Source organism: Erythranthe guttata, chromosome 7, assembly GCF_056151865.1.
Source record: "Erythranthe guttata isolate IM_541 chromosome 7, IM_541, whole genome shotgun sequence".
In the NCBI taxonomy this organism is placed as follows: Eukaryota; Viridiplantae; Streptophyta; class Magnoliopsida; order Lamiales; family Phrymaceae; genus Erythranthe; species Erythranthe guttata.
Window position 1 is genome coordinate 2,602,104 of NC_142539.1, and position 13,342 is coordinate 2,615,445.

Sequence of the window (13,342 nt, forward strand, 5' to 3'; positions counted from 1 at the left end):
GTCGGATGGGATAGATATGCATTAATGAATTATATTACGAATGTAAACAAATAAAAACACAAAAAAAGGGGAAATTTTAATTTGGATTGCATGGCCAGAGTTATTTAAATAGTCGTAGTGTGGCTAGTAGTTACACAATACTATTCCAAATAAGGTGTTTGTTGAAAATCCTAAACGAAAAAAAAATGGTTGCTAATGCTACGAAAACGCCAACTATCCAACAATGTGACTCCGAGGGGCGAGAAAACGACAGCGTAGTGGCCGACATGGACGGAGCTCTCCTCACGCAGCGCGGCGCTTTCCCGTATTTCGCCTTGGTTGCTTTCGACGTTGGCGGGATCTTACGGCTACTCCTATTGCTATTGGTTGCACCCTTGGCTTGGATTTCTCGGCATCTCTTGTCGGAATCTGCCGAGGTTCGAGTTCTCGTGTTCGCAACTTTTGTTGGGGTTAAAATTAGGGACATTAAGTCGGCTGCAAATGCTGTGTTGCCGAAGCATTACTCGGAGGACTTGCACCCCGACACGTGGCGCGTGCTGTCGGCATGCGGTGGGAGAAAATGCGTGGTGACGGTGAATCCTAGGATTATAGTCGAGCCTTTCTTGAAGAACTATTTGGGTGTGGATTTGGTTTTGGGTACTGAGATTTTGTCGTGGAGGGGCGTTGCCACCGGGCTTGTGGCGGCTCCGGGGGTGGTTGCCGGTGAGGAGAAGGCGGTGGCTGTTGGAAAGGCGTTTGGGAATTCGCCGGTGCCGGAGATTGGGATTGGTGATGCGGAAACTATTGATTTTTCGTTCACGAATCTCTGCAAGGTTATTACTTCTCCCTTTGTTTATAAAACTTTATTATTAACCGAAATATCGGTACTTCAAAATTCGGTTCGGTACAGTTTTTTTTCGAAATATTCCATGCATTACGGTTCGGTACAGGTACAACCAAAATATATTTTATAATTTTAGAAAAGGTAAAAAAATCAAAATTAAACGAAATAATTCTTGAATTTGACATTCAAATTTCAATATTCAACCCTAAAAACCAAAAAATAATTATCAATAAAGGTTAATTTGTAAAGAATGGAAAAAAATTATCAATCTATAAGTATTTTAAATTTTTTAAGAACATAAAGGATTTTAAATTTAAAGAAAAAAAAAAAATATTTTGGTATTCGGTACGTACGGTATACCGGGCATCAATACCGTATTACCGTATCGAATACCAGAGTTCAAAAAAAAAAAAAAATACCTAATACCGAACCTAATTTTTTTTCCAATTAACAAAAAAAAAAACATCAATTCTTATAAGAGTTGTTGGGAAAACTTTTTGCAGGAGAAGTACGCAGTCCCATCAAAGCCGCGTGCCCGCCCCGTGAGGCCCGATGAGCTCCCGAAGCCGGTGATCTTCCACGACGGCCGTCTCGTTCAAAAACCCACTCCGTTAACGGCGTTACTAATCGTTCTATGGTTCCCAATTGCCGTTCCGTTATCCATACTTCGTACCCTCATCGCCACACAACTAAGCCCTCTCTCTTTGTCTTACTACATTTTCCATCTAATAGGCTTCCCAATCATAGTCAAAGGGGCCCCACCTCCCAAACCGAACCGTTCCCACGGAAATGGCGTCGCATTCGTTTGCTCCCACAAAAGCGTCGTCGACAGTGTCATGGTCTGCGTCGCCCTCGGCCGCCCCGCCGTCAGCATAGTCTACTCCGTATCGAAACTCACCGAGATTGTCTCCCCGCTTAAATCGTGTTGGCTCATGAGGGACCGGGCACACGACGCTAAGTTGATTTCGGACATTCTCAAATCGGGGCATGATTTGGTTATATGCCCCGAAGGAACAACTTGTCGCGAGAACTATCTCCTAAGGTTTTCGTCGCTATTCGCCGAACTAACCGACGAGATTTTGCCGGTGGCTATTAATTTAAGGGTAGGCATGTTTTATCCGTCGACTGTAAGAGGTCGTAAATGGCTTGACATTTTCTTCTTCACTATGAACCCTAGGCCCGTTTACGAGATCACGTTTTTGGACAAGTTAACGCCCGAGCAAACGTGTGGGGGGTCCGGTAAATCGAGCTACGAGGTTGCGAATAATGTGCAAGAAATGATTGGTAGGGTTTTGAAGTTTGAGTGTACTAATCTTACGAGGAAGGACAAGTATCGGATGTTGGCTGGGACCGATGGTCTTGTTGGGGACAAAGTTAAATGTGGCTGAAATGAATCTTCGTACATGTCTATTCGTGAATTTAAATGCGATATGTAAACTCGTTTTACGATAAAATCACTAGTAACTATGTAGTTTCTTATACTAGTGGTTTGTTTTTTAGAGGATTTATACTAATGAAACGATGCTTTGCATATGAGCTACGTCGAACCTCGTCAGTTCGACTTTTCCTAGGTCTTCCGAGTGTTTATTGGTTTGTTACGTTGTTTCCGGGGTGCAAAATAACGAATTACTTTTTTTATTTTCTTCTACCTCCGACATAAATTTGAGCATACAAAATGTTGAAAAAAAAAAATTCAAAACAAATTATTGAAAAAAACTATAATTTCTTGCAGAAAAAAAATTCTCACCAAACTATTCGCTTTATGGATCATTTATTGTAATTGGTGAAAATATTTGATAGAAATTGTTGGAAGAAAATATGATTTTTAAATAACTTGATAACATAATAGACGAAGGAATGTTGTTCTTTTTGTTTTTTTGTAAAATATTTGTGTGTGATTTTTTTTAAATATAAGGGTAGATTACTGTTGGTCGAAAACCTACACGCAAGTGCACGTATCATACAAGTAATATAGTGGACTAAAAGTCCGGATATCGAACCCACAGGGAATATTTAATTATCTAATCCTAGACGCTAAATTCTACCAATTATTATCAAGCCCACCCTACACAGTCGAATTTTAGAGAGAATTAACTAAATTAAATTAAAAGGCAAATTAAAACGACAAAACAAGAAAACAATTAAAACGAAGATTTATCAGAGTAAACGAGCCTAGGATTTTGTTCTTCCCCCTATGTGATTATTATTCCCCCAACTCCTTCAATTATGCAAACAATTAACCCGGATTATTAACCTGAGATGCTAAAATAATCATAACCCGCTTCCGCGTGTATTACGATTCTAATACTCTAGATTCAATTACTATATTCCTATGCAATTAATTCTAGAACACAACATTAAGCACAAATCTCAATAATGGCTACCTAAGAGATTAACTATATTCCTATGTTAATACCACAAAGGCTCTTCTACCACAGTTCTAATTATTAACCCGATCTTCCGATTCATGCGATTAACAATAACATAAAAGCACATAAGTTGATCAAGTTCATGCACTTAATAAAACAAGTAGAAGAAATAATCCGGAATTAAAACTTGCATAAAATCATAGAATTGGGTTCATAAATCCCACATAGGGTTCCAAATAAAATCCTAGAAATAAAGACTTAGCTACTCGTGATTCTTATGATAAAGAAAATATAAATTAAATAAGAAAAACTATGCTTGAGTCTTCGTTGATCTTCGTTCCTCGCGTTTTGTGGTGTCAAATTTCGTGCTTATGGTGTAGGGACTTGTTGATTTTATAGGCTTTTCTTGATAAGGAAGTAGTAGAAACCTAATAGGAATCTATTTCCGCCACTTTCCTCCACCAGGATTTGTTCTTCGATTTTCGCCATGTTGGAGTCCGAATTTCGGAATGTTGCGTAAATAAGAGTTGTAGCCCTTGAAATTAGATTTCCAATGCCGCCAAAATCAGCTGATTTGGAGTTCGTATGAGAGAGATATGCTCGAAATGGTGGACATTGCCAAAGCTGTGGCGGGATTCCTTCTTCCAATTCGATTTATTTCCTTATTTGCAACTTTTTCCTTTCTTTTTGATATTTTTTCCTTCATGGACACCTAATTCTCTTTTTCACCTATAAAACACAAAATCAATCAATTAAAAGCACAAATATAATTAAATCTAAATAAAAGATTCACGTAAAGTAAACGTATTGAGCGTAAAATTTACACTCAACAATTACAACCCCTCAACTATAAATTTTCTTACACGTCCACCCTTGCAGTTTCAAATTTAGTGGAATCTTCTTGATTACATGGAATAATATCACTTTTGTACCCGTTTTATCCCTTCGAGCTCCACATTTTGAAGCAAGATGATCATAAGACGTATTTTTTGGCTTGTATATATCAGATTGTGGTGCACCAAAAACTGTATTTTTGCACAAAACGAGTACAAATTAGAGCACATTCCACATAATTTAGATGGTTATGTCGAATTTGACACCATAAGAGTGGAAGTGTAAGAAGATTCATAGTTAAGGAGTAGATATAATTATCCAAACAAGAGAGGGGTTTTCGTAATTTGACCATACATCAGGGGATGGTTGTAATTTACCCTAAATATAATGATCACATATGTTTTTATTTTTGCACTTTGTAGTTTCAAAAAAATTGTTAAATATAAAAGGAAAAAATGATTTAAAATTTGGTATTGTAAAAAAATACCTCTAAAAATATTAAATTACTTTCATAAAAATTTATTAGGAATTCATTATGCGTGTTTTTTTTTGTTGTGCTTCAAGGGTGCAAAGTGCTATAAATTTTTTTGAGGGTGCATAATACCAAAAAACTATATTTCAAGGGTGCAAAATGGAATTAAGCCAATTGCCATATACAATTTTCTTGTCATTATGCCTAATAGCTATATGCTAATTACATACGATAAATTAAATATCCAGTTCTAATTTGTACTTGTAGCGTGTGATTTTGGATTTCTTTCGTGTGGCATTAATGGCATTAATGGAGTACTAAAGAGTAAAGATGATACGAGGAATAGGTAATAATTAACAGCTAATCCATTATTTAAACCATCGCCAGCGTAGCTAATTACACATTAAATCAATCACAACAAGGTGTTTGTTAAAAAGCCTCAACGAAAAAAAATAATGGCTGCTGGCAAAACACCAACCATCAAACAGTGCGTATCCAAGGGTCGAGAAAACGACAGCGTTGTGGCCGATATGGACGGAGCTCTGCTCGTGCAGCGCGGCTCTTTCCCGTACTTCGCGTTAGTTGCTTTCGACGTTGGCGGGATTTTACGGCTACTGTTATTGCTCCTGGCTGCACCATTGGCTTGGATTTGTCGGCATCTATTGTCGGAATCTGCCGAGGTTCGAGTTCTCGTATTCGCGTGTTTTGCCGGGGTTAAAGTGAGGGACATTCAATCGGCTGCAAATGCTGTGTTGCCGAAGCATTACTCGGAGGACTTGCACCCCGACACGTGGCGCGTGTTGTCGTCTTGCGGTGGGAGAAAATGTGTGGCGACGGTGAATCCTAGGATTATGGTTGAGCCTTTCTTGAAGAACTACTTGGATGTGGATTTTGTTTTGGGTACTGAGATTTTGTCGTGGAGAGGTGTTGCCACCGGGTTCGTGGCGGCTCCGGGGGTGCTTTCCGGAGAGGCGAAGGCGGTGGCTGTTGGGAAGGTGTTTGAGGATTCGTCGGTGCCGGAGATTGGGATCGGTGACGTGGAGACTAGTGACTTCTTATTCATGAACCTATGCAAGGTTTACTCCTTCCCCCCTTGTTTTCAAACTCTACTATAAAGTTTTTTCTTTTTTTTTTTTTTTTTTTTTTTTTTGTAAATAGAATAATTTTTTTTATTTTTTTTTTCTTTTTTTGAAAACTTTTTTTTTTTAAAAAAAAAATTATTTTCATTAATATTAGTGTCTTGGCCTGCAATATTACCGTCGGAGACAGTAATATATTGTCTGAGACAGTAAGTTTTTTGTACAATTATTTTTATCGTCTTGGCCTGCAATCTTGCTGTCTTCGACCGTAATATTACTGTCTCAGACAATAATTTAAAGAGGAGAAAAAGTCAACGGCGGTTAACCGACTGGAAAAAAAAATCAGAAAAAAAAATTAAAAACAAAAAGTCACATGCCGAAAAAACGCGCGGTCAACGCCGGAATTTGGCCGGAAAAAAAAAATTCAGAAGAAAAATTATTTTCTAAAAAAAATATATGTTTTCAAAAAATTATAAAAATATGGGTTTATGTGATATATTTGTTAAAATACGGGGTCAATGTGCAATATTGATGAAGTTAAAGTATAATGGATGGAATTGATGAAAATTATATTATGAAAGGTATATTAGACAAAAGACATTGGGATGAATTTATTAGCGAGACTGTTTTTTGTCTGAACCTATTTACATTTAAGTCCCTTGTCATTAACCTGTTTGCCATTTGTCCTATAGTAAGTGCATCTGGTTGGAGTAATTAAATTTTTCAAAGAGATATCAAAATAATATAACGAGCATCAAATGAGTATTTGATAATCCATTTCTCAATTGGGGTTGCTCGTACCGACTCTCGGCAAAATTAAACTGTTTGCAGGAAAAGTACACAGTTCCGTCGAAGTCGCGCATACGCCCCGTGAAACCGGATGGCCTCCCGAAGCCGGTTATCTTCCACGACGGCCGCCTCGTTCAAAAGCCCACCCCATTAAAGGCGTTATTAATCATTCTATGGTTCCCGATCGCCGTTCCGTTATCCATACTCCGCGTTATCTTCGCGGCACTATCCCCTCTTTCTTTAACTTACTACATTTTCCATATTCTAGGTTGTCCAATCACAATTAAAGGGGCCCCACCTCCTAAAGCCAAAAACTCTAACGGAGTCGCGTTTGTTTGCTCCCACAGAAGCCTCATCGACAGTGTCGCCGTCAGTGCCGCCATCGGCCGCTCCACCACCAGCGTAGCCTACTCGATAGCAAGACTAACCGAGATAGCATCTCCGGTAAAAACCCGTCGGCTGACGAGGAACCGGATCCACGATGCTAAGATAATATCGGACGTCTTGAAATCAGGACTTGATTTGATCATTTTCCCCGAAGGGACAACATGTCGGGAAAAATATCTGTTGAGGCTTTCATCCTTGTTTGCAGAATTGACCGACGCGATTGTGCCTGTGGCGATTAATTTAAGAGGGGTAATGTTTTATCCGACTACCGTAAGAGGCCATAAATGGCTTGACATGTTCTTCTTCGCTATGGACCCTAGGCCCAAATACGAGGTCACGTTTTTGGACAAGTTGTCGCCCGAGCAAACGTGTGGCGGGTCCGGTAAATCGAGCTACGAGGTTGCGAATAATGTACAAGAAATGATCGGTAGGGCTTTGGAGTTTGAGTGTACTAATCTTACGAGGAAGGATAAGTATCGGATGTTGGCCGGGACGGATGGTCTTGTCGGGGAAAAACGTTAAGGGTGGTGGTTGATACAAATGAACGCCGTACGTGTATATTGTATAAGGTGTATTCGTGATTTAGATTCCTAACGTAATGTCAATTTGCAATAAGATAAACTTCGAAATAATTAGGATTAATCATGGATCGATACCAATATATTATGGATTTTTTTTTAATTTTTTTTTTTATTATTACGACTTTATTTACTATAAAATAGATTTCGTAACAACACAACTTGAACAATCGAAACCCATACATACAACTTAGTCATTATTTCTATTCATATTCCATAATTTCTTATTCTAATTTTTTTCGAACGGGCGCCTTTGTGACAATAAATGTTTCTCCCTTAGGGCATTTAAAGGTGTGAGTGGTGGCCAAACGGGCGGCCAGCCAGGACCAAAACGGGGAGGCGACTTCTTTTTATCCCGTTTAGGTATGCAAGGAAAAGGGGAAAAACGCCCCCAACACGGGGTTTTGCCCGGGGGTTTCGGTTTCTTGCCCGAGGGTTTCGGTTTCTTGCCCGGTTTCTTCGGGGGCTCCTTTTCCGGTGGCTCCTCTACTATGAGGGGCCCGCGAATTCCGTCACGTCCCGGTTCGGGCCGTTTCACCCGTTGAGGGTCCAATGCGCCCTGCACGTGCTCCTGAGGCGGCTGATCTTTGTCGCATGTGATAAATGTGCTTGAAAATGACAGAAGTACGAGAAAGAAAAATGAGATTGAACACGCGGTGCTCATTGTTTTTTTTTTTTGGTGTTGTGGTGCTTACATATGCTTAGTACCCTATTTATAAGGTTGTACTTGTCACCCATGTTCTATAAAGCAAAAAACCAAAAGTATGTTAGATGAATAGATGTGCAGAAAAAAAAAAAAAAAAAGAAGAATGTGGTTTAAATGTGTATTTATCTGTTGGGGAGAATATGTGATGAGTTGGTTTATTTGGAGTTAAAACAATTTGCCACATTTTTATTTTGGAGTGTTTTTGTGTCCTTGCCAGAATTTGTCAATGTTCGAGTTTGTCATACATGGTTATTCTAGTTTGGTTTACGTTTCTGGTATGGTTTGCAAGCTATTATACGAGAGTGTAGATTTACCCAGTACAACTATACAGTTGGCTGCATGCATATTCCTTCATTATAAAAAAAAATAGTGGTGGATTCAGTCTTATTAAAAAAAGGCTAGAGAGGTCCGGGTTATCACTAATAGCCCGGCTAATTTATGTTAAAATATAGGATTTGTTACTAATTAATGAAGACAGTTGACCTTCCTTTAAGTTTAGAGCAACTTATTATTCCTCCCTTGGCTAACAAAAATAGGAATTGTGGAGTACCGGCCAAAATTCAGGTTACATGTGTTATTCTATACTGAAAATTTATTATGTATAATACTTTCAAGTTTCAACTAAACATAATTAATAGCTTGGTACGACTTTTTTTTTCCCTCCAAATGTGACATACTTTCTTCGGCCAGATGGAGTACCTATTATACCCTTTGAAGTATCGGATTTAAATTATAGACATCCACAAACGTCTCTATGTATCTTATTTTTCTCTTATATTTGAATTTCCGTTCACAAGTTTGTTGGCCGACAATAGTGTTTCTGAGAGTCATAACTTGATAGTCAAATCTGTTTATCTGATTATATTCATTGAGCGCTCCGACGCTCCGAACCTTAGGTGATTAGTGGCTTCTATGGTTTTAGTAGGAGATGTTTTGGATGAGGAGTCCTTAACTGTTTGGTGGAAAATTATGTCTTCTCCGTTTCTCTCTCTCCTTCTCTCTGAATTTTTTGTTTATTTTTAGTGTTATGAAGTTTCATCATCTTTTTGCTAACTTTTTAAATTTAAATTGAATAGCACAACACTGTATGCAATGTTACTTGTATGCCCCAAATAACACAACTAAATAATTATATTTTTGTTCGATTTTGCAATTACAGCTCAATGGAAGTCATTAGTCTTCTTGATGCCAAAATTCTAGTAACATACGCATGTGATTGTGTATTAATGTGCTACGAGTTAATTTCTAATATAAATATTTGAATTATGAATTTTGTTGTTGGTTTTGATGATTCTTTTGTATATAAGCGGTGATATTCGTAAATGCACATATATAATTGGTCGATCATGACTTTAGGATAACAAGAAAGAATATAACCACAAATAACAACAATCATTGGTAAATTTTTCTTAGTACAGTAACCATATAGAAAAATTATTTTTTCCAGCAACTAAAAACAAAATAAAAATAAATTTAAAATAAATAATAATAATAAATAAAAAAGAACATATATATAAAAGAATAACAAAACAAACAAATAGATGTTTATTAAAAAAAATCAGTTAAAATGATAAATGCAGATAAAAAATACTAAATGCAGTTGGCGAAAATATTGATGTAGTTGAGAAAAAAATGCATATAAGGGCAGCATAGTACTTTTGTGCGTACAGAGGGTATCCACATGGACGATTTTCGATTACGTTTTTCTCTAGTTTAGTGTAGGGGTGTGAACGAGCCGAGCTTGCCTGTTTTGGCAGGCTGAGCTCGTCAAGTTTATTTTTTTTAGCTCAAACTCGAGCCCAGGCTCAATTTTTTTTATTATTAAAAAATATTTAGATTATTATAAACAAATTCAAAATAAACAATAAACTGTAATAATATATTTTTTTAATATTTATATGTTTTTTTAGATTATTTCAATAATAAATAAACAAAAAACCCAAATAAAAATAAAAATAAGGCTGAGCTCACGAACAACTAAAAACAAGCTCGAGCTCACGAGCTCGAGTTCAAACTCTTTTCGAGCCGACTCATCGAGCTCACGAGCGACTCAACTCGTTTACCACCCCTAGTTTAGTGAGGCTCGAGGACATCTTATATATCAACTCTTTCTTGTACATGCTATATATAGTATTGGGGTTTACCAAACCTAAATAAATATAGCTTGCCAGAACAATCTAAACTGCCCCATATATAGTGGCTCATTCATTACTCATTAACACAATCACAAGGTGTTTCTTACAAATCAGTTGCAAGTAATTACACACTAACACAAAATCAATCACAACAAGGTGTTTGTTAAAAGTCCTCAACGAAAATGGTTGCTACCAAAACACCACCAATCATCCAAAACTGCGACTCCGAGGTGCGAGAAAACCACGGGGTCGTGGCCGATATGGATGGAGCTCTCCTCACGCAGCGCGGCTCTTTCCCATATTTCGCCTTAGTTGCTTTTGACGTTGGCGGGATTTTACGGCTACTCTTATTGCTCTTGGCTGCTCCGTTGGCCTGGATTTCTCGGCATCTATTGTCGGAATCTGCCGAGGTTCGAGTTCTCGTATTCGCATGTTTTGCCGGGGTTAGAATCAAGGATATCAAGTCGGCTGCTAATGCCGTCTTACCGAAGCATTATTCGGAGGACTTGCACCCCGACACGTGGCGTGTGCTGTCGGCGTGTGGTGGGAGAAAATGTGTGGTGACGGTGAATCCTAGGATCATGGTCGAGCCTTTCTTGAAGAACTATTTGGATGTGGATGCGGTTTTGGGTACTGAGATTTCGTCGTGGAGGGGCATCGCCACCGGGCTTGTGGCGGCCCCGGGGGTGCTTTCCGGTGAGGAGAAGGCGGTGGCTGTTGCAAAGGTGTTTGAGGATTTGTCGGTGCCGGAGATCGGGATTGGTGACGTGGAAACTAGTGACTTCTTATTCATGAATCAATGCAAGGTTTATTCATTCCCCTCTTCATTTCAAACTCTATTATAAAGGTTTTTTAGATAGCATAACTTTTGTAAATAAGAAAGGCAAAATTATAATTTTTATTGTGTAAGCCACGTAGAGGTGGAAATCGGAATGATCGAATCAAAATTAGCTCTTTGGAAGAAAAAAAAAGCAACTTTTTTTCGTAAGTAGACAAACTATTCCCAAATTCATTTTCAGAAAAAATCGATCAAGATTGAAACCAGAACTTAGAAATTGGAAACGAAACAAGTTTCTCCAAACTTGAAAATTTTCAGATCAGAATCAGCGGAAATCGAATATTTTATTTTCTATTCATCTATAATATAAAATACATAATAATATTGAGGTTATAAGTTTTTTTTTTTTTTTTTGATTTTTCCTTTTTTATGAAATTCTCGGAATTATTACCTGGAATTAAAATTGAACTCTTAAATTTCGATCCGAATATTTCTTTGTCTAAAGAGTGTTTGATAATAAAATTTCATGTGTTTGAATTCGAAAAGTAAATTGTTTGCAGGAGAAGTACACAGTTCCATCGGAGCCGCGCATCCGCCCCGTGAAACCGGGTGACCTCCCGAAGCCAGTTATTTTCCACGACGGCCGCCTCGTTCAAAAACCCACACCACTAACGGCGTTACTAATCATTCTATGGTTCCCGATCGCCGTTCTGTTATCCATACTCCGCGCAATCTTCGTGGCGCTATCCCCTCTTTCTTTAACTTACTACATTTTCCATATTATAGGCTGCCCAATCACAATTAAACAGGCCCCACCTCCTAAAGCCAAAAACTCCAACGGAGTCGCGTTTGTTTGTTCCCACAGAAGCCTCATCGACAGTACAATCGTAAGTGCCGCCCTCGGCCGCTCCACCACCAGCGTGGCCTACTCTATAGCAAGACTAACGGAGATAGTGTCGCCGGTAAAAACCCGTCGGCTGACGAGGAACCGGGTCGACGACGCTAAGATAATATCGGACATCCTTAAATCAGGACACGATTTGGTCATATTCCCCGAAGGAACAACCTGTCGGGAAAATTATTTGCTGAGGTTTTCATCGCTGTTTGCGGAATTGACCGACGAGATTGTGCCTGTGGCGGTCGATTTGAGAGTGGGTGTGTTTTATCCGACTACCGTAAGAGGCCGTAAATGGCTTGACATGTTCTTCTTCGCTATGAACCCTAGGCCCGAATACGAGGTCACGTTTTTGGACAAGTTGTCGCCCGAGCGAACGTGTGGCGGGTCCGGTAAATCGAGCTACGAGGTTGCGAATAATGTGCAAGAAACGATTGGTCGGGCTTTGGAGTTCGAGTGTACTAATCTTACGAGGAAGGATAAGTACCGGATGTTGGCCGGAACCGATGGTCTCGTCGGGAAAAAAAGTTAAGGGCGGTTGATACAAATGAATGTTGTAGAAAAATAATATTACATGTGCACTTGTTAATTTGAATGTGGAATGCAATAATAAAATTAACTAATAATCATGATAAATTATTTACATTTTTCTTTTGAGAAGTTAATTATTTACAAATTACAACTTATTATGTATAACATTGTCAACTATACATAATCAGGGGCGGATCCAGCAACTTTTTGTTTGGGGGGCGACGAGTTGGGTAATAATGAACAAATGGTTTAAGGGGTTCGGAGGTAGCGGCCCGAAAATTTTTAGGGGTATTTTAAAGAATTAACAATTGATAAATATATGTTTAATATTTTAGCTAATATAATATAGCCATATATCATTATTTAGACTCATTCAATAGGAAATAACACATTATAAGTGGATTTTTTGAATGGGGGTGGGGGCAAAATAGCCTAATATATATAAATATAAAAAATTAAAAAACTTAAAAGAAATAAATTAAAAAAAAAAAAAGTTCTGCAGGTTCGGCAGCCCCCTTGGCTAGCCTGGGTCCGCCTCTAAATACATTAGAGCTATAGGAAAAGGCTATGAATATGTAATAGTTTGATCTCTATGTTTATAATCTTCGTAAAATAACCGGTCTATTCTTACCGGGTGAAATACACCGGATACATTTTTACCATTCATATACACACAAATAAACACACTCACATTGATATGTGTAGATCAACGGTAAAAAAAACACCCGATGTAGTCTTCATCGGGTGTAGCATAGAAATAACCTAAAATAACCTCGCGGAATTAGAGGCAATTAGTCTAATTGATGACAAGAACCATACTAAATTAGATTCAGTTTGATAGATTTGAATGATTCAAAAAGTTTTATAATATTTAGTTCTCACATAGTTCTCGTCCTCGAAATCAGAACCAGTGGTGAAGCTGGCACCGGACCGGGGGGGCCATGGCCCCTAATATTTTTTAAATTT

The 13,342-nt window shown here is 38.3% G+C and overlaps 3 protein-coding genes across 3 annotated transcripts; all 3 read left to right on the plus strand.

Annotated features, from left to right (window-relative positions):
* LOC105949763 (glycerol-3-phosphate acyltransferase RAM2) lies at window positions 1-2,460 on the plus strand. The gene is made up of 2 exons (XM_012973082.2): window positions 1-812; window positions 1,327-2,460. Exons 1-2 carry the CDS (start codon window positions 186-188, stop codon window positions 2,209-2,211), a joined length of 1,512 nt encoding a protein of 503 aa, XP_012828536.2. The 5' UTR covers window positions 1-185; the 3' UTR covers window positions 2,212-2,460.
* Window positions 2,461-4,909: 2,449 nt separating this feature from the next.
* Window positions 4,910-7,481, plus strand: LOC105967869 (glycerol-3-phosphate acyltransferase RAM2-like). The gene is made up of 2 exons (XM_088820691.1): window positions 4,910-5,574; window positions 6,409-7,481. Exons 1-2 carry the CDS (start codon window positions 4,954-4,956, stop codon window positions 7,273-7,275), a joined length of 1,488 nt encoding a protein of 495 aa, XP_088676817.1. The 5' UTR covers window positions 4,910-4,953; the 3' UTR covers window positions 7,276-7,481.
* Window positions 7,482-10,257: 2,776 nt separating this feature from the next.
* LOC105949871 (glycerol-3-phosphate acyltransferase RAM2) lies at window positions 10,258-12,488 on the plus strand. Its single transcript, XM_088820692.1, has 2 exons — window positions 10,258-10,978; window positions 11,511-12,488. The coding sequence occupies exons 1-2, from the start codon at window positions 10,355-10,357 to the stop codon at window positions 12,375-12,377; spliced, it is 1,491 nt and encodes a 496-aa protein (XP_088676818.1). The 5' UTR covers window positions 10,258-10,354; the 3' UTR covers window positions 12,378-12,488.
* Window positions 12,489-13,342: the final 854 nt, after the last annotated feature.